Here is a 19,452-nt window from a genome sequence, read left to right on the forward strand (position 1 = left end):
GTCAGCTTCAATAGTACAGAGTAGTATCACTTCTTCAAAGCCTGGCTGCCTTCTACCAAGGTTAATCCTTTGTTGGTCTGTTCGAATTGCACTGAATAGCCTTGCAGCTTCAATGCCTGGCTGTGTTATAACTATTGGAATTCCTGTTTGGCAAGTTGGAGTAGCACCCTCAAACAAAGAGCCGCTTTGAAGCCTGGCTACTTCCTTTGTAGGGGAATCCTTGTTTGGCCAGCTTGAATTACACTGAATAATCTTGCAGCGTAAAAGCCTGGCCGCTTTCTACATAGGGCATCCTTGCTAGGCCAGGTAGAATGAAACTGAGTAGCCGAGTGGCTTCAAAGCCTGGGGGGTTTTCACCTTGGGGAAATCTTGGTTGGCAGGTTGAATAGTACTGAATAGCCTTGCTGCTTGCAAGCCTGGCCACTTTCTACCTTGCGGGATCCTTGGTTGGCCATCTATAATAGCAATTAATAGTCTCAGTGTGGCAGGTATGAATGCTGCAATTAGCCACCTTGATTAACATTTAATGGCCTTGCAGCTTCAAAGCCTGTCTGCTTCCTGCCTGGGGGAATCCTTTGTTGGGAGGTGTTAGATGGCCCTGATTGTTTCCTTTCTGGAATTCCCAATTTCCCTGTTTTCAGAGTGTTGCTCTTTATTTACTGTCTTGGTTTTAGAGATTATATTGTTCTGTATTATTATACCACAGTAATTATTACATATTATATTTATAATCTTATATCATCTGCTTAGAACTGGATTGTATGAGGCCCTCCTACACAGCTGTATAAAATCCACACTGAAGTGGATTATATGGCAGTGTGGACTCAGGATAATCCAGTTCAAAGCAGATAATATAAGATTATAAATTGGTGATACAGCTGTGTGGAAGGACCTTGAGTCTACACTGCCATATAATCCAGTTCAAATCAGATAATCTGTATTTTATAGGCTGTGTTGAAAAGGCCTAACTGCCTGTGCCCTGGGTGCCATCTTGGCTGAGGGAGTTGCTAGGACACGGAGGGGGTGGGGCCTAAAGGCAGCAGAGCCTACTTTTCTAACTGGCAGTTAAGGGGCGAAAGGCTCTTCCTCATCTTCTGTAATTTTGACTATTTTTCTAGGTATTTTTGATTGAAAGACATATTTTGGATGACTATGTCTTTTGTGGCCAAATTTGGTGTGATTTGTTTCAGTGGCTTTGTTGTTTATTCCATAGTAAAACGAACATTACATTTTTATAATAATAATAATAATAATAATAATAATAATAATAATAATAACAACAACAACAACTTTATTCTTGTATCCCGCCCCATCTCCCTGAAGGGACTCGGGGCGGCTCACATGGGAACCAATTCCAAAATACACCACAAAATACAACAGGGTACATTATTATTATTATTATTATTATTATTATTATTATTATTATTATTTTATGACACAGCAAACAAGATAGAAATGCTGGATTTCGTATCACAAAATCACAAGTTGAACACTTCCGAAGTGTCTAGGACTGTGTGATGTATTTTCGGATGATGCGTGCAGATCCCAGTAGGGTGGCCTTTTGCAGTTGGCAGATCTTGATTTTGTCAATGTCTATTGTTTCCAAATGCCGGCTGAGATCTTTTGGTATGGCACCCAGTTTGCCCATCACCACCGGGACCACCTGCACTGGTTTCTGCCAGAGTCTTTGAAGTTCAATCTTGAGGTCCTGATAGCGGCTGAGTTTTTCCTGTTGTTTTTTGTCAATGCGACTGTCACCTGAGTTGGCAACATCAATGATCCAAACCTTTTTCTTTTCCACAACTGTGATGTCTGGTGTGTTGTGTTCCAGAACTTTGTCAGTCTGGATTTGAAAGTCCCACAGTATCTTTGCGTGCTCATTTTCCAATACTTTTGCAGGTTTGTGATGCCACCAGTTCTTTGCTGCTGGAAGGTGGTACTTGAGGCATAAGTTCCAATGAATCATTTGGGCCACATAGTTGTGCCTCTGTTTGTAGTCTGTCTTACAGCAGCTGAGGAGATGATCAATGGTTTCGTCAGCTTCCTTGCACAGTCTGCATTTTGGGTCATCGGTTGATATTTTGATCTTGGCCTTGATTGCATTTGTTCTGATGGCTTGCTCCTGGGCTGCAAGGATCAGGCCTTCTGTCTCCTTCTTCAGGGTCCCATTTCTGAGCCATAGCCAGGTCTTCTCCTTGTCAGCTTTTCCTTCAATTTTGTCAAGGAACTTTCCATGCAATGTTTTGTTGTGCCAGCTGTCAGCTCTAGGTTGTTGTTGTTGTTGTTGTTGTTGTTGTTGTTGTTGTTATTATTATTATTATTATTATTATTATTATTATTATTATTATTATTATTATCCCTCAGTAGGCATGTGACAGGAGACCCATTCTGGCTGAAATAATGAAGATACAACAATTTACGTTGATGTAGAATGCAGATATATATTGTTTCCTCCTCTTCCGAGGAGCCTTTCACTGTCAGTAGCACTTCTGATAATACTGTCAAGGGATCCTAGGGTCAGAACTGTTCAGCAGTGGAACACTCTGCCTCGGAGAGTGGTGGAAGCTCCTTCTTTCAGCAGAAACTGTATGTCAATCTGTTGGGAGTGATTGTCCTTTTCCGGCATGCCAGGGGTTGGACTAGATAGCCCATGTGGTCTCTTCCAACTCTATGATTCTATGATGCTAAGGCAGTGGTTCTCAACCTTCAACTCCGAGAAATCATAACAGCTGGTAAACTGGCTGGGATTTCTGGGAGTTGTAGGCCAAAAACATCTGAGGACCCCAGGCTGAGAACCACTGTGTTAAGGTGTCCTGGGGGAAGAAACCTCATTCCTAAATCTTGTAAAAGTTTTGGGTTGTTTTTTGTTTTGTTTTTCTTGCAACTCCTCAAATTTCCATTGTGCATGTTTTTTGAGTATTTTGCCAAGCTCCGATCTTTCCTATTGGTCATCTGTTTCTCTCATAACGTCCAGTAAATGGGTAAACTCAGTGCCTACTGCTAGAGAGCTCCTAAGCACGTGCAGAATGCTTTCCAGTACAAATAATCACAGCTAAACACATTCATCCAGTTCTATGTCTGTATGATTCTTTGATTAGTAAAAAAGGGTTTCTATCCTGGGGCAGCAACACGTGTAATTCTTACCAGCCTGCCTTGACTTCTTCCCTATCATCCTTCCTCCATTCCAAGCCAAATAGCTCTCATTTTTAGAAGTTTATGGTCAGCCTCAACCAATGTTGTACTTCTGGAGCCTAGTTTTTTATTGGTGTGATTTCTGTTGGAAGTTTTTATGAGTAAAAGAGCAGAAGTTGCTGAGTGGAGCAGAGTTGCTATGCCTTGAGCGACGTTTAGGGTTATCTGCAGCAGCAACCTTTCTTTGCCGTCATAGGTGCTTAAATGAAGCATCTGAGAGCTTCAAGGAAGGGGTTTATATAAAGGTCCTAGTTAAGTCATAAGGCATGAGCCATGTGCAAATAGCCATGACCTTGAATATCATCAGAGTCCCTTCTCAAATGTGCTCCTGGCAGGGGAGAGACACAAACACTTGACAGCTGAGAGTGGGCAGAAGGCCGGCTTTTCACAGCAAACACATTCCACTTTCTTGCTGATGATACTGTACATGGCATGCCTCTAGTGTCTAACCCCACTAGTGTCTTTCATAAGAGGGATACAGCAGAAAGGAGATCAGGATTTTAGCCTTTTCCAGAACTTGAAAATATTATTTGGATTTTAGCTCTCAAACTCTCCTATTTAGCATGACCTTGTTTGAGGAACACTTGTGGGGTTCACCACGTTTCCAGCTAAGACAATGGTTCTCAACCTGTGGGTTCCCATGTGTTTTGGCCTACAACTCCCAGAAATCCCAGCCAGTATACCAGCTGTTAGGATTTCTGGGAGTTGAAGGCCAGAACATCTGGGACCCACAAATTGATAACCACTGGGCTAAGACCACCCATTTGCTTCCAGTATATCATGAGCAAACCATGACAGTTATCAGTTTGTCTGCTACTTCTGGATGTACAGTGGAATGCTGATTTTGAACTTGGATGTTCTTCTTACATCTCTTGATTTAAAAAAAAAGCAAACAAGAGATATTTTTATTCCTGGGTTGTAAATGTCATTTTCTAATTGGTTCTATCATAAAAACATGGAAAAGTTTATTAAAGTGCAAAAACTTTGTTTTTGTGAGACATTCTGCAGCACATTTTACTATAGTTTTTCAAGGAATATCTCAAGTCACAACCAATTCAACATAGTTTATGGCAGCTACAAAATGAAGTCTCTGGTGTATAACAACTTCTTTCATACAACATAATTAAATAGGAATAACATTTTCAAGCGAGGAAGAGAGAAAAATTCAAATTTGTTGCATGGTGTAATTTGTAATCTGATATTATCTGCTTAAAACTGGATTATATGAGGCCCCTTCTACACAGCTGTATAAAATGCTCACTGAAGTGAATTATCTGGCAGTGTGGACTCAAGATAATCCAGTTCAAAGCAAATAATATAAGATTATACATGGGTAATATAGCTGTATGGAAGGGCCTTGAGTCTACACTGCCATATAATCCAGTTAAAATCAGATAATCTGTATCTTATAGGCAGTGTGGAAGAGGCCTGAGGCCTAACTGTGCCTGTCCCCTGGGCTGAGTAGGTTGCTAGGAGACCAAGTGGGCAGAGTTTAGCCTTGTAACTGGCAGCAATTGGATAAAAAACAATTATTCCTCTCCCTCTAATTAGGACTTTATTTTTCTTTTCTTTTTGTTGTATGAACGTAGAGGCATGGATGAGTGGTAGTGTTGCCAAGTTTAGTGTTTCTGGGATGTGTAGTTTTGTTATTTTGTCCTAGGCCGAATTTTTTTTATCCTTATATATATATATAGATTTTCCTTATTTGAAGGTTGGAAACCTTTACTATTTAGATTGAAATACATGTCCCCAAAATTCCCATATTTTCTCTGTGGGCAATCCATCAGGTCAGAAAGGTATGCATCATGTAATTTATCAATGTGGACAATATGTTAATTATATAGACAAATACATGGGTAAGGGTATATATGCATGGACACAAAAAAAAGACCAGAAAGTCCTGGATTTTGTTCCTCTTCTTTCATATTTATTTTTGGAGATAATATTTTCTGCCAGCTCCTAGTGCAATCACAGACTTTTTTTAACCAGTGCCACAACTTGTGTTAACCACTATATAATTGGAAAGAACAGGAACAAAATCTAGGACTTTTCAATCAATCTAAATATGCCTTAAGATAAAAAGACATCAATACTTTCATTCGGTATTTCAGTAGAACACAGTCTTGTTTATGCCTACTTTCTTATTTTCAGCCCTAGGTGTCATGAATTTAGGTGGTCCTTTACTGCTATTTTGTTATTAGAATAATATTGAATACTATGAGATGTTGGGAGCCTTCGGTGGTGCAGCGGGTTAAACCACTGAGCTGCCAACTCAGTCCATGCACGTATCATGGTTGTGTTGGGGAAAAAACTTAAAACTACCATTACAGTAAAGCATTTGAGTGGCTGATAATTTTGCTGCTGCCATTGTTAAGTTATATCTAAACATTTTAATCAGTTGTTTTAATATTGTATCTGTGCCTGGCTTGACAGGTAGGATATATATATATATTGTATAGCAAAGAATTTGTTAACAAATGTAAACAACATAAAGAGGTTTCACAAAAATAACACATTTTAACCCACTTGAATTCAGCAGATATCTGGGCATTCCTCAGTGGATTGAGATGGGGATATTTTGAACAGTATTTTACAAGCATAATTAATAATTTAAAATAAGGAATATGTTCTGTTTTGCATAATGTATATTGGCTACAGAATTCACACTTTCTTGGAACATGATTTGGGGTACATTGGTACAGATGTGGTTCTCTAATATAATACTGAATGGTAATCTCTAGTGCGTTTTCTGTTAATTTTTTGTAGATTCTTTCTATAGGATGCTAACTACTGAGTGGGGTGGCATATGAGAAAGCTGTAAGAAACTTCTGAACACTGAGTTGGTATCTGCTTTTTCCCACAGGTCCTGAACCTTTTCTTAGCTTTGCTGCTGAGCTCCTTCAGTGCTGATAGTCTGGCAGGATCTGATGAAGATGGAGAGATGAACAATTTGCAGATTGCTATTGCCAGAATCACACGAGGGATTGACTACGTAAAGAAACATGTACTGCTGTTGCTTCACAGGGAATTGAAACAAAAGACAGAGCCACCAGCTGAGGAGCAGGATGACAGCAAGAAGGAAAATTTTGTTCTCAATCATACGGACACAGGCCAGGACTTCAAATTAGAAATCATGGATGGTATGCCCAAAAAGGAAGGCCAAGGTTTCAAATCAGAATTCATGGATGGCCTATCCAAAAACGATAGCCAGGACTTCAGATCTGATTACATGGATGGGATACGTAGAAAAGAGCCGTTCATTGATGAACTGGAGCAAATGAACTTCATTAACAATCCTAACTTGACCATACATGTCCCAATAGCCTCCGAGGAATCTGACCTTTATGATGAAACTGACACAGGTGAAGAGACTGCTGAAGAAACAAAAGAGACCAAGGTAAGTGTTGGGCCCCAAAAAGCAAATCTGGAGCTAGAGATGTTTTCTTACAGGCACTTTCAAATTATAAACCTACAGTTGGAATTTTTGGAAAAATACTAGAAGGTTCTGTGATGACAAGCTATCTGAAGGATTGTTTGCCTTTTGTGACCTATCTTCTGTTGCAATGTATATTAGAGAGAATTTTGAGATGAGTTTTTGAAACTATACACAGTCACATGGATCTGAAAAAGACTTCTATCTAGTAAAAAGTTTTTCCAACATGTACCAGAATCCTTTTTAAATGTCTCCTTTTCAAAAGTTGGATCATGGAGGGTGCGTGTACCTAGTTTGGTCCAGATCCTTCAAGTAATGTAGAAGCATTTGTGGAACTAACATACATATTTTCATTTTTATAGAGACAGATTATATTGCGTTTTAAGTATCCTTAGGTGTCTTGAGAGCCTGCAGTCTTAAGTTACTGAAACTGGCACTAAATAGCAAATAAACACACAGACGTACGAGGGGTGGGGGGGGGGAGGTGGAGGAGAGCACTTTTGGACCTCAACACATAGATGAGGTCCAGCATCGTGATTCGGAAGTTTCCATGATGAATCTGGGTGGCAGTGGGGCAATCCCAGTGACCTGGCTGTCAGCTGACACTTTCCCATCCCATGTGGGAAAGCGTCATCACTTCAACAAAGCTCCTTTATTCCCTAACAGAACACAGGGCAGCTTATGTCTTGGTGGTGGCAGTGTCCCACCACACTACCACCCCAATTCACTCATGGAGCCCTACCAGAAGTTGCCATACATCATATGATGGGTGGTGTGAGGATCCACAGATGAACTGAGGCAGACGCTTCTTTGACGCTTCTTTTACCCCATGTGATAAGGCTGTAAGAAGTGAGTTCATACACTAAATGGCAACCAACACAACTGTAAGAAAACCATATGTGCTCCCTGCTGTTATTCCTACATCCTGGATCAGTGGGAATTTCCAAGTTCTTTTGAAGGCATGCCCTTCAAATAGCTTAAATATTTCCCTTCAAAATGTGATATGGCTTCAACTGATTAACTCAGTGGTTCTCAACCTGTGAGTCCTCAGGTGTTTTGGCCTACAACTCCCAGAAATCCCAGCCAGTTTACCAGCTGTTAGGATTTCTGGGAGTTGAAGGCCAAAACATCTGGGGGCCCACACATTGAGAACCACTGGATTAACTTGTGAGATAATCTCCCAGTCTTTAGACTGTGCAAGAATTCCTGGCTTTGATACAAAAGTTCCTGGGACCTATTAGGACTTTGTCTGCCTTTTAGATTTTAAATTCAGGTACTTAAGGAAACCAGACTCATAATCACATGCCTAGAGATGATCACTACTAGCATTAACTCTAGATCCAATTGTGAGGACTCAGCAATTTTTAAGGACTCATAAGCTCCTCTGTCTATCTTTCCTCCCGTCATTAATAATCAATCATACATGCACACATTCTCTTTTTTGTTACTGTCTCATCTTCCTACCAGTGATTTTGGAGCACTGTGAAGGCGTGCACTAACACTTTCTCTCATTTAACATCATTTCCCAAAGTGTCAATGGTTTAAAATTCAAACTACAGTTGGCAACCAGCTTTGCAAAGAGATGTGTAGGCTAAAATTTAGAGGCTTGTTGATTAAGCATTTTTAAAGGACAGATTTCCTCGCAATCTCCGCTATTATTCTCATCCCCATCTCTTCTTTGAGGAAGCAGGAAGGTGGTTTTAATTTCTTAAAAGAGAGAAACACAGTATTCGGGTGTGTTGTTTCTTACTGGTGGGGAGTTAACAGCTCTTCGTATTTGCACCAAGACCCTTTTGATTTGACAAACAGGTTCTGGAACTGAGCAAGAAAAACAGAGAGAATCCTATCTGCCCCTTCTAAGTCTGCATGCTCCTGTTTCCTTCTCCTGATTGCCTGATGAAATGTGAGAAGGTGGCAGTAGGAGTGGGGATAAGCAGGGCCCCTGAGGTTCAGGGCACAGAGGCACACATTCAATGCTTTTGCAGAGTCCTTTTCCCTCCTCGCATAGTAATATCAGGGAATCTGGTCAAAACACTATTTCTGTTTTTGTTTTTTTTTATGTAGCCCTGTTTGGTTTTTTTGTTTTGTTTTTCGTGTCAGGAGCGACTTGAGAAACTGCAAGTTGCTTCTGGTGTGAGAGAATTGGCCGTCTGCAAGGACGTTGCCCAGGGGATCCCAGGATGTTTTTATTATCCTTGTGGGAGGCTTCTCTCATGTCTCCGCATGGAGCTGGAGCTGATAGAGGGAGCTCATCCACACTCTCCCTGGGTGGGATTCGAACATGGCAGCTTTCAGATCAGCAACCTAACCTTCTAGTCATGAGGCTTTAATCCACTACGCCACCGGCCCTGCTTGTAAAACAACAAGTGATATACTGGAGGAAATAAAATCAGACATTCTGAGCCAAGCCTTGCACCTCCAATTGCATAAGCAGAATCTCACCTACCTCGGGAATTCTCTGTTTCATTTTTAAAAGACTGGCAGAAAATTCAAAATTGGCTATAGGAATGGCTTCATGCAGGGGGATACGTGGTCCATGTTGGGAATTGTGGATGATAAATGAAAGTTCTTACGTGTGCCCATGAGCCCAGAGACACCCTGCAGGATGATGCACCACTCAGCTTTGCTGAACAGATAAACACAGGAACTTTTACTAAAACTAAGAGATCAACAGAACAATGATATTTACAATAGTCCCTTTGATTGCTTACAGAAAACAGCAGTTATAGGCAATCCTTTCATTATCCATGAATCTACTTCAGTCAATATCAGCGGCAAAACAAGGCCTCAGAAATAGTCAGGCCTCTCTGAAAACAGAACCATCTTCTTTCCAGCCAGTACTCAGAAGACACACACACACAGAAACCTGTTCAAACTGGTTCTCCAGCAGCAGGATAGCAACAGTTGCAAACTAATTCCCCAGGTCCTTGCAAACTCAGTCAATCGGCTCCATGCATTTGATTTTCCATATACAGTAGAGTCTCACTTATCCAAGCTAAACGGGCCGGCAGAAGCTTGGATAAGTGAATATCTTGGATAATAAGGAGGGATTAAGGAAAAGCCTATTAAACATCAAATTAGGTTATGATTTTACAAACTAAGCACCAAAACAAAATGTTATACAACAAATTTGACAGAAAAAGTAGTTCAGTACACAGTAATGTTATGTTGTAATTACTGTATTTACAACTTTAGCATCAAAATATCACGATATATTGAAAACATTGACTACAAAAATGGCTTGGATTATCCAGAGGCTTGGATAAGCGAGGCTTGGATAAGTGAGACTCTACTGTACTGTAGTATCTTTGCCAACCCTGACAATCCATGAATCACATGATCCCTTGAGACTTTTTGTGGCTCTTCCTTAATTCTCCAAGAGTGCCTCTACACTGTAGAATTAATGCAGTTTGACACCACTTTAAATGCCATGGCTCATTCCCATGGAGTCTTGCGATTTGTAGCTTAGTGAGGCATCAGCATTCTTTGGCACAGAAGGCTAAATACCTTCTAAAACTCCAACTCCCGTGGTTTCATAGTACTTTTACTTACTTACTTAGGCTATCCCTCGTAGTTCAAGGATTTCATAGTATTCAACTCTGGCAGTTAAGGAGATGCCAAACTGCATTAATTTTCCATAGAAGCAAAATACAATGCTGTTAAACCATTGATTTGGAATTTAATGAGGCAACACCACTGCTTGGCATTGAAGGTGAGAGACTCCCATGATTCCATAGCAGTGAACAATGGCACTTAAAGTGGTGTCAAACTGCATTAGTTCTACAGTGCAAATGCACCCCAGGAGACCCAAAAACTCACAGAAAACATTGAGTCCATTTTTTCAGCTCATATAATGTCCAAATTTCTTCAAATTGAAAATTGGGTTGCCTATTGTCCACTGCCTATAGCCTCCTCCCCCTCAAATCCCTGGGAGGAATACTGTGACCCACTGGGGTATCTTTTGATACTGGCATAAACTGACATCAAGATGTTGGGCAAATCCAGCAAAGAGAAGTCTATAGGGTATACCAGCCAGGAGTGGAACCAAATTCCACCTGTTGGTTTGGTGAAGCATCTGTGATCATCGATACTTTATTCTCTTATGCATAAGGTAAAGGTTTTTCCCTGACTTTAAGTCTAGTAATGCCTGACTCTGGGGGTTGGTGCTCACCTCCATTTCTAAGCCAAAGAGCCTGCCCATAGACACCTCAAAGATCATGTGGCCAGCATGACTGCATGGAGCACTGGAGCGGTACCTATTGATCTACTCACATTTTCATGTTTTCAAACTGCTAGGTTGGCAGAAGCTGGGGCTAACAGTGGGAGCTCCCCCGCTCCCCAGATTCAAACAGCTGACCTTTCAGCACGTTCAGCAGCTCAGCGGTTTAATCCACTGCACCACCAGAGGTTCCTTCTCTTGTGCATAGTAGACCCTTTTATATGAATGCATTGATTTCAATCACTGGAGGCACAGTTAACCAAAGTCATCTGTATGTGAGTGTGAGAAAGAGAGACTGAATTGCATTATCATAACCATAGCTTCCAAGAAGGCATTTCTTTTAGAAGCTCAGCTCCACCTTGCTTTTGCTGACAGCCATCATCCTAGCCCATGATTATGGGACTGTGTTAAGGTGGCATCTAGCGGTTAGTTTGGGAACCTCTGGCCATTTTTATTTCCTGAGGAGCTAGTAGACCATCTTTGCATTTTATAGTAATTAGAAGGTGGCAATGGCAAACTTTTTCTGAACAGATCTTTCCAAGAAAACATTGTCATAGGTTAGAGTTGCCATAGGTTGGAAATGACCTGAAAGCAAACAACAACAACAACAACAACAACAACAACAAAGCCAATTTCCATTATGCCACTACCTTCATTGCCATAGGCCACAATGAAAAAATCATGGTACTTATAGAGCTTGATTTTACATACAAAGCCAAGTTCATTGAGAATACATGCCTAATGTTAACATTTCTTGCAGATCATGAGCAAACTAATGCCAAGTCAGGTGGTACAAAACCCATCTGAAAGTAACATGCTGTAAAAAAAAAGGTTTGAAAAATAGATGGGGTTCTTACAGTATAAGAGTAACCGCGTAGTTAAAGCGATAGTTTTCCCTTCATTGTATTTCATTATACAATTCAAGTGTTCTGTGCATTATCAAGGCTAAACTTCAGGCAAAACTGTTGGAATAGGGCTAAGATACCACGGTTGTAAAAGTTTGCATTAAATTACAGTTGTGATGGGAAATATGTGACTGTGAAGATGTTGGACTGTACTTCCTGTCAGCTTCAGCCAGCATTGCTATGTGTGATGGATGATGGGAGTTGCAGTCTCACATAATCTGTAAAACAATATATTCCCCCCCCCCCCCCCCCCGACCAGGTTTGAACCAACATCTGCGTGAGAACCTGTGCATGTTGGGTCAAAATAGACTTTAAAAATAGACTTAACACTTCTTTTTAAGGATATAAGGGCATGTTTGAAAAGAGAGACATAAAAACCCTAAAGGCTCCGGATTCCATCTGACTTTGGGAATGAAACAAGGTCAACCCTGGTTAGTACTTAGGTGGGATACTGCCAATGAATACCAGGTGCTGTGGGCTATATTTCAAGAGAAGGAACTAGAAAAACACCTTCTAGATATTCCTTGCCTAAGAAAACCCTTTGAAATTCATGGAATTGCCACAAATTGAAAAGGGACTTGAAGGCTCATAAATACACACGAATGAAAATAGAGTCCTGAACATTGGTTTGATTTGGTTTCTATAAACATTTTAAAGGGAAATATATTAAATCTCCATTTCAAATTTTATGTTGACTAGAATTCATGTCATGTCTGCATTTTGTATGTGAGAGAGGAAAGGGAACATTACTCATATAAACCAAATTATCTTTGCTTTCCATCAGTAAAAGGCATAAATATGTTCTGTACGCTTATTTGAGCAAACAACCAATATATTGACATCAGTTGCAGTATATTTGTTCGCATAGCTCTGTGCACTTTTAAGAGTTTTCTGCCATGGATTTGTTTAAATCTACATACAGTAGTCTTGCTTATCCAACATAAACAAGCCGGCAGAACATTGGATAAGCGGAAATGTTGGATAATAAGGAGGGATTAAGGAAAAGCCTATTAAATGTCAAATTATGTTATGATTTTACAAATTAAGCACCAAAACATCATGTTTTACAACAAATAGAAAAAGCAGTTCAATACATGTAGTAATTACCATATTTACGAATTTAGCACCAAAACATGTATGGAAAACATTGACTACAAAAACATTGACTACTGAAAGGATAATACAGAACGCTGGATGAGCGAAGGTTGGATAAGTGGAACTCTGTTGTATTGCCAAAAGATCACTGGCTTACAGAACAAGTTCATTTGTCTCGTTGATTTCCCACCTCCATCACTCCCTGGAGCAATATAATAATAACAGCAATGGACACAGTATGATTAGTACATTTTGTGAGGATAGTGTTTTGGAAGTGCTTTAACCATTTTCTTAGAGGGAAGGCAAACAGGAGTACTGTCACACTGTTTCTGCAAGGAGCATTAAACTCTGTCTGTCTATTCGTGCAACTCACTCTTTGCCTTGATTTATTTGGCCTTCTTTCTTAATGGCATCAGATTTTTTATTTCCATTACATATCCAACAATTTAAAACAGATTGATGGAGCATTGTTTGTTGATATGTTTTCTCTAGCTGTATCCCTTTAAGGGGTGTGTCTGATGGTGTGTGTGTGGTGAGAGGTGATATTGGGTGTCTCTCTTCTCTAATGGCCTTCTCCGATTTGATAAACACATTGTGTTTATTGGAGAGCAAAGACTGTAGGGACTATGCATTGCTATACAATAGAGCAATGGTTCTCAACCTGTGGGTCTCCAGATGTTTTGGTCTTCAATTCCCAGAAATCCTAACAGTTGGTAAACTGACTGGGATTTCTGGGAGTTGTAGGCCAAAACACCAGGGGACCCACAGGCTGAGAACTACTGCAATAGAGAGAGACAAGAGAGCCAGTGTGGTGTTGTGGTTTCAGTGTTGAATTATGGCCCTGGAGGCCAGATTCAAATGCCCACTCATCCATAAAAACCCACTTAGTGACCAGCACAAGTCACATCTCTCAGCTCCAGAAAACACTATGATAGGTTCACCTGAGGGCTGTCGTAAATTGGAAACAACTGGAAGACACCCAAACAACAAAACAGGGATGATGGCAAGTTCAAAAGCTCAATGGTCCCAGTGAACAGATCCTCCAATGCAGTGGCTAGCACTTAGATTTAGCCCTTGCCCACAAATAGATGGGCCCTGTTAAAGCCTTAAAAGTGTTTCAACTTTATCTTTTCAACTTTATCTTGTTGAATAAAGGACTTTTACTAGACAAGTAGATAGAAAATTGTGGGTTGTCCAGTCTACAAGGTAAGGTCAAAAATATCTGCAACCTAGTTTCTGAACTGGCATAAACTTTGACCAGAAAGCTTTTTAGCATCAGCCAAGCCACAGATGTTTAAGATAACCTAACTCAACAGCACTATTTATAACTCAAGTCGTTTATCTCAGTCAACAGTGAGCTGACTGAAAAGGAAAGAGCGATGCAGTGTAGAAAAATTGCCTGGAAGAAGTGCAAAATACTCACTGCAGGAGAGCTAACTGCAAAAAGTACAGGTGAAAGTAAATTCCAGTTACACAAAACCTGGAGATCGACTTATGGATTGCCTAGATTGACGCATTCCACAGCTGTCTTGGCTAACTTGGGTTAGTTCCAAGGGGGGAAAAATCCTTATGTTATTATGTGTGTTCACAATTGTGTGACTTTGATGTAATCAAAGGTCACACGATCATGAACACTCATAATTACTTAGGGATTTTTTTCTCTTTGAGGGCCAGAAGATGGCAATGTCCACTTTATATTGTCGAAGGCTTTCATGACCAAAATCATTAGGGTGTTGAGTGGTTTCCAGGCTGTATGGCAGTCTTCTAGCAGCATTTCAGATGCAAGCAAAATGTCAAGAGGAAATGCTGCTAGAACATGGCCATACAGTCTGGAAACCACTCAACACCCCCAATATCCCCCTTAGTGAAAAGTGAAATACAGCATATGAAAAAAGAGCCAATTAGAGCAGTGCTTCTTAAAAAAATTCACTCACAAACTCAATAAATTTTTGCCTGATCTCAGGTATATAGGTATATAAAGTAGGTATATAAATCAAACATTCACTAAATATAAATCAGCATTTGCAAGGATTGATTACTAGGCTGATTTTCCTATTTGTGGAGTACAGCTGAAGCATTTTCTGCAGAGTCTACTGTAAATTCAGAAACCCTTTATTTCATGATCCCAACATTGAGCTAAGGGTATCCCATTTTGGGGTTGGGACCCATGCTTTAAGAAGCAGTGAACTAGAGTAAATCTGTTGAATCAATAAGCATTTAACCAGTCAGTAGTGTTGTAACTACAGTACCATTGATTCAGCGGATCTATTCTAGTGGGGAGTAATACTTGGATTGAGATGAAGCTGTCCTTCAAATTCTTCACCTGCTTCGCCCTTATCAGGAAAATGTGTGGGTAGCTAGATTAAGAGGCATGCCCAAGAGTGAGAAAAATAAGTAACTTGCTTCAGGACTAATTTGGAGGTTTTGGATATAGGCAGGATAGCCTGTCTATGAAGAAATAAAAACATGAGTGTTACCTTTTTGCTTAGAACTTGTTATGCAGAATTGAATGCTAGCCCAACGAGTCCCTATCATGCACATTCATTAAAAGTTCTTGGATCCCCCCCCCAAGATGTGTTGGACTGCAATATCCATCAATTTTACCAGCAGAAGAAGACTGGTCTACACACAGACATGGCTGTTAGTGTCACTGAGAACTACGTCATGTCCTGAATGTAGAAGGCATTGCATTTTTAAATGTAATAGTATTTATTTTACTCGCAGACAACTGCAAACTCACTTTAAAATGGCATTCAGCAATCCAATAACAATTAGCTGTGGTGAACGTAGCCAGGCTTTAACACTAGGGCAAGGGATAAGTGCAAAACTACAACCATGGGGCAAGCGCATGGGATGGAGTACAAGGCTCCATAAAAATTATGTTGGCCATCTGGGGTCTAGGCATTCTCAAAAACTTGTTTAAACAGCCAGGTCTTCAGGTCCTTACGGAAAGAGGACAGTGTGGGGGCTTGCCTAATCTCCCTGGGGAGGGCATTCCAGAGCTGAAAGGCCACCATCAAGAAGGTCCTCTCCCTCTTCCCCACCAACCATACTTGAGCTGGAGGTGGGACCGAGAGGAGGGCCTCCCCAACTGATATCAGAGCCCGTCCAGGTTCATGGGGGGGAATGCGGTCGCATAGGTAGGCAGGCCCTGAACTATATTGTACTGTACTTCCTTAACATAGCTTTCCTTTAGGGGTTCAGAGAATGCTGCCTTCCACTTTTAATCCTTCTTTGTTTATGTGCCCCATCTTTCTCTTTCTTCCTCTTCCTCTTCTTTTTCTTTTAACACATAAACTCTTAAGGATTAAAAGACAAAATACCTGCTGAATGCCTTTTGATGGATAGCAACAGGAGCCCTTTGCCTGGAAGGACATCTCAGGTTTATAATGAATGCTTTTTACTGTTTGGCTCTCACTTCTTTAAATGAGGATCTAGTTGTCTGTTCTTTTCCTCTTTGCAGAAGTTTCTGTCTGATGGAACTGAATCATCCATATGTAGCACTGTCGATTACAAGCCCCCAGATCCTATGGAGGAGGAAGCGGTGGCAGAGGAGGCAGTGGAAAATGATGAGCCAGAGGAATGCTTCACTGAAGGTCTGGTCACCAGGCAGGAAGCAGGGAGATGTTGGGAAGAGGCCAGCCCACCCAGAACATGAAAAGAAAGTGCATAATGCTCTCCGCTTAGCAGCAAAACTGAGGCCTAGAACATCTTTTTCACTGCCATCTTAGAGCATGCAAAGAAGTACCAAAAATAAGAAGATGGGCATATGAAGTTGGTACGCCCATCTAGGTGTGGGAGCAGTCTAGTGGCATAGATTCTGAGCATTGTTTCTTGGGCTTAATAATAATAATAATAATAATAATAATAATAATAATAATAATAATACCTTATTTTTCTATCCCGCCACCATCTCCCCAGAGGGACTCGGGGCGGCTAACATGGGGCAGAGCCCAATACAGAAACAAAACATAACAAATTAAAACACATATCAATAACTAAAAACAATAATATAACAATCAAGTAAAATAATCAGTTAAAACATACCATATCATAAAACATAGTTAAGGCAATAATATCAACATCACCACTATGGATACAAGGGTCGAGCGCAAAAAATACATAATTCCAAGGGCTTTTGATAAAGTGCATAGACAAGTGTCAGAGAGACAGCTGAGATAATGTGGGGTAGGATAAATAGGAAGGAAAGTGCTGGAAAGTATGCATCAGTTGTAAGAGTCTGTCCAACTGGTGGTTATTCAAACACCTGCTGGCAGTGCCATGTCTTCAGCTGTTTAATAAAGACAGACAGGGTTGTGGCCAATCTGATCTCCCTAGGAATGTGGTAGATCGATAGTTCCCCCCCCCCCCATGTGCCAAGGACTACTACCAGAGCCGGCCCTAGGTATTTTTCAAGTGTAGGTGAACAGAATTTGGGCGCCCCCCCCCCCCAAACCAATCACTAAAGAATAAAAGCGTTGGATAAGCAAAAATGTTGGATAATAAGGAGGGATTAAGGTAAAGCCTATTAAACATCAAATTACATTATGATTTTACAAATTAAGCACCAAAACATCATGTTTTACAACAAATCAATAGAAAAAGCAGTTCAACACATGGTAATGTTATGTAGGAATGACTATATTTGCGAATTTAGCACTAAACATTGAACAGGGATATAGAGCAGTGTGGACTTAGATAACCCAGATAGCCCTCAGTATTTAAAAAAAATCTCTAAAATCAGGACAATAAATAAACAACAACACTCTGAAAACAGAAGAAATCCAGACAGTAAACAATCAGGGACAGCTAACACCTCCCAAAAAAAGATTCTTCCAGGCAAGAAGAAGCCAGGCCTTGAAGCCACAGGGCCATTAAATGCTAATCAAGGTGATTAATTACAACATTCACACCTGCTTCAAAGAAGACTTCTTTCTCCCACCCTGGACTTTCTACAGATATATAAACCCCACATACCTAGCTTCCAAGTTCCCACAGACCTCACAATCTCTGAAGGTCCCAAAGGTGGGCTCACGTGGTGTGAAGGCGGGCCCGCGCTGGCCGGAAGGCCCAGCACGGGCAGTGGGAGGCCCAGCGCGGCCGCCAGGAGACCTGAAGGAGAAGGAGGCGGAGAGTGGCGCCCTCCTCCCAGGACGATGGTGCCCCCGGGTCGATGGCGCCACAGGCAAATGCCTAGTTCGCCTTATGGTTGGACCGCCTCTGACTACTACCATATTTGTGACATGTTATTATGGTATATGGGTATTATTATATATAGTAGAGACTTCTACTCTATCTGTATATGGTATATTATTATTATTATATATAGTAGAGACTTCTATTCTATCTGTGCCATGTAATTATGGTATTCACATAGTTTCCTGGAAACTTACCATACCTCAGTACTAGTCCATGTACCAGAGAAGCTGTGAGCTTGCCATTGACCTTCCTTTTCTTTTCCCCATTGCAGCTTGTGTTCAGAGATGTCCTTGCCTGTATGTTGACATCAAAACAGAAAAAGGGCAAAAGTGGTGGAATCTTCGGAAGACATGCTTCAAGATTGTGGAGCACAACTGGTTTGAGACTTTCATCATCTTCATGATCCTTCTTAGCAGTGGGGCCCTGGTGAGTGCGCCTTCTCTGTGCTGAGCCCCATTCTCTCTGCGACAGTCCTTGGGGGCTCTTCAGTCTTCTCTTCATCAGGCTAAACACATCCAGCTCTTTCAACCTTTCCTCATAAGTTTTGTTCTTCATCTCACTTACCACCCTTGTCGCCATTCTCTGAACCTTCTCCAACTTGTCTATATCTTTCTTAAAATGAGGGACACAGAACTGATTGCATTGCTCCAAATGAGGCCTGACCAACTCATGACCTCATCATACTGACTAAATCTAGTGTCCAGCCTGCTTCGGGGATGGATCCCCATGCCTGCAATCACATGACTTCATGTGACTTCTGGCAGAAGCTCCACCCCCAACTGGGGTAGGAGCATCCTTGGACACTTCCCTCCAAACACAGGGGGCTTCCAGTGTTGTGTTGCCTCCAATGGAGCCAGCACACTTCTTCCTGGTTTGGCCAACGCTCCTCCCATGTGATGGAAGAAACATTGCCATAACAGAGTGGCACAAGGGCCTTGCTGGTGAAAACGGCACCTGGGGGGTGGGGGGGCTCCCCCGTTTGATAAGGTTGCTAGAATAGGAGTATTATGTCCCTGAACTTGGAAACTATCCTATTAATTCAGGCTAAAATACCATTCATCTTCTTTGCTGCAGCATCACACTGCTGGCTCATGTTCACCTCATGATTAATAATGCTCCCAAGGACATTTCATGTGGAGTACTGCTGAGCCATGTATTCGCCATCCTAAAAGGAAATTCGTTTTTCGTGACCTAAATGTAGAATGTAGCATTTCTCTCTATTCAATTTAATATTATTAATGTCTGCCCAATTTTATTATTTATTAAGATCCTTTTGAATTCTTTCCCCATTTTCTGGTGTTTTTAGTCATACCTCCCAGTTTTGTGTCATCTCCAAGCTTGATGAGGATTTCCTTCACCCTGTCATCTAAATAATTGCTTAAAATGTTGAAGAGTAATGGCTTTCAGAT

At 41.0% G+C, this 19,452-nt stretch overlaps 1 protein-coding gene across 2 annotated transcripts in view; it reads left to right on the plus strand.

Annotated features, from left to right (window-relative positions):
* The window catches only part of scn4a (sodium voltage-gated channel alpha subunit 4), a 101,398-nt gene that overhangs the window by 68,806 nt on the left and 13,140 nt on the right, over nucleotides 1-19,452 (plus strand). For both annotated transcript variants that reach the window (XM_062984366.1, XM_008113208.3), the window contains exons 16-18: nucleotides 6,056-6,589; nucleotides 16,308-16,440; nucleotides 18,315-18,469. In XM_062984366.1, coding sequence (XP_062840436.1) covers nucleotides 6,056-6,589; nucleotides 16,308-16,440; nucleotides 18,315-18,469 — 822 coding nt within the window. The remainder of the gene's footprint in view (nucleotides 1-6,055; nucleotides 6,590-16,307; nucleotides 16,441-18,314; nucleotides 18,470-19,452) is intronic.

Source organism: Anolis carolinensis, chromosome 6 (assembly GCF_035594765.1).
Source record: "Anolis carolinensis isolate JA03-04 chromosome 6, rAnoCar3.1.pri, whole genome shotgun sequence".
NCBI classification, from domain to species: Eukaryota; Metazoa; Chordata; class Lepidosauria; order Squamata; family Dactyloidae; genus Anolis; species Anolis carolinensis.